At 31.5% G+C, this 1,746-nt stretch overlaps 1 protein-coding gene across 1 annotated transcript; it reads right to left on the bottom strand.

Moving 5' to 3' along the window:
* Positions 1–241: 241 nt before the first annotated feature.
* LOC120779492 lies at positions 242–833 on the bottom strand. The gene is made up of 2 exons (XM_040111778.1): positions 735–833; positions 242–669 (listed from the first exon to the last, which is right to left on the bottom strand). The coding sequence occupies exons 1-2, from the start codon at positions 766–768 to the stop codon at positions 242–244; spliced, it is 462 nt and encodes a 153-aa protein (XP_039967712.1). The 5' UTR covers positions 769–833.
* Between the last annotated feature and the right edge of the window lie 913 nt (positions 834–1,746).

Here is a 1,746-nt window from a genome sequence, read left to right as displayed (position 1 = left end):
GCAGATCATATAGAACACCTTTGAAAAAGTGAAATAATGAAATATAGTTTTTAACTTTTATAAATCTGTTAGATTTACCTTCATCATTCGTTTTGCCACGAAGAGGAAGATCATGTGTTCCACAAAACAAAATTGTATTTATAATGGATTTAATAATTTTTTTATTTTGTTAAATTTTTTTTGCATGACCCCGTTGCATTTGCAAATCGACAGGAGTTTCATTTAAAAATGACTTTGCTGATTACGTAGCTTCTTTATGCAAACTGCTTGATGCATGAGCTTTGGAGTACTCATGCACATTTTTAATTTTTGTAAAAGGGCGTACAACAAACGAGGAAGTTAAGCCAGGTTTGTTGAGATATAATGAGCAATAAAGACAAAAAGCGCCCTTTAGCCTGCGCGAGTACACCAACACTGGTTTGTATAAATCTAACCATGACCAATTGAATTTTCTCTTCAAGTGTGTTGCATCAGCTGAAAAATTATAATTTTGGTCGGGCTTCCAACAACTAACCAACAGTTCTTTTTTCTGCTCCTCACTCATCGTACCGACTAAAGCCACCCATTTGCCAATATCTTTGGCATTGCAATCATCCGCCGTCATATCTGTCGCGTGGCTCTCTTCACTTGAGCTGCTATCATTTAAGCTCAGCCTCCTCTTCAATCTCGCTGCAATAAGAACATATGTATCATTAAAAAGTGTAATGCAATAACTTAAGTCAACTATTACGTACTTGTAGTATTATTAAAATAGGTGCTAATGTCCATTTTTATTATATTATTAGCAGTTATACTTCTTAAGCGGCACTTTTTTTTAACCAACACTAATCACTTTTGACACTTTTTCTTCTTTTAATTGCCTGAATGACAGCTGTCTCTCGAATATGATAGTGATGACAAACCATTAAAAAAGCTATTGATGGTAAACATACGATCGATAAATTATTTAACTTCATTGCATTCACTGCAACTTTACAAACAAAAAATAACCAATGGGACGAACGGTAGGGGGGGCTTTTTGGGGCAGCTGCCGTATGGGCCCTCCCCCTGGCTACGGCCTTGAGCGACTAAAACCTATGCTATTGAAAATTTAAATAAACAAATAGTTATTAATCAACATTTCAATAGATAATAAAACCTGTTGAAAGAGACCATAGAATCAGACAGGAAACAAATAATAAAATCTCTAACTGGAATAACCAAAGAACAAAATATAATTGAACAAAAATTTTTGTATAATGACCAAATGAACAAACTCAACTTTATAGAAAATAAAATTTAAGCAATACAAGATGACATAGCGGCGGCAAAGTACAATATGGTGCACCCAAGTATGTTAACTGGAGAAGAAATTGAAAAGTATGAAATTGATTTTTACAAAAATCAAACAATAATGTTTGCCATTCAAACACCGAAGACTTTTTATTTAAACTAAAATTGAAATAATAACTCCACTACCAAATAAAAATAAATTATTTATTAATAAAAAAGAAAAAGTTGTCACCAAGTTTGGCTAAAACTATTTCGTTAGGAAGTGAAGAAATCATTCAAAAATTTAAAATTATGTAAAAGCTGAATATTTTCAAATACATGTGAATTTATATACAATAACAAAACCACAATAACTAATAGAAGTAAGTGAAAATAGGAAATACCAATAACGATGTAAAATAAACAGAACTGCGATGATAGAAAAATCGCACTTAATAATTATTATATAATTAAATTTGTAAATTGTAAATACAA

This window comes from Bactrocera tryoni, unplaced genomic scaffold, assembly GCF_016617805.1.
Source record: "Bactrocera tryoni isolate S06 unplaced genomic scaffold, CSIRO_BtryS06_freeze2 scaffold_11, whole genome shotgun sequence".
Classification (NCBI taxonomy): domain Eukaryota; kingdom Metazoa; phylum Arthropoda; class Insecta; order Diptera; family Tephritidae; genus Bactrocera; species Bactrocera tryoni.
This window is presented reverse-complemented; position numbering and strand designations above follow the sequence as displayed.

Bases quoted from the DNA above. Each gene is read 5' to 3' on its own strand.
- LOC120779492 (XM_040111778.1), bottom strand. From the start codon at position 768: ATGGACATTAGCACCTATTTTAATAATACTACAA. The intron at 670-734 runs GTACGTAATAGT...TTCTTATTGCAG, and splicing joins CTATTTTAATAATACTACAA to CGAGATTGAAGAGGAGGCTG.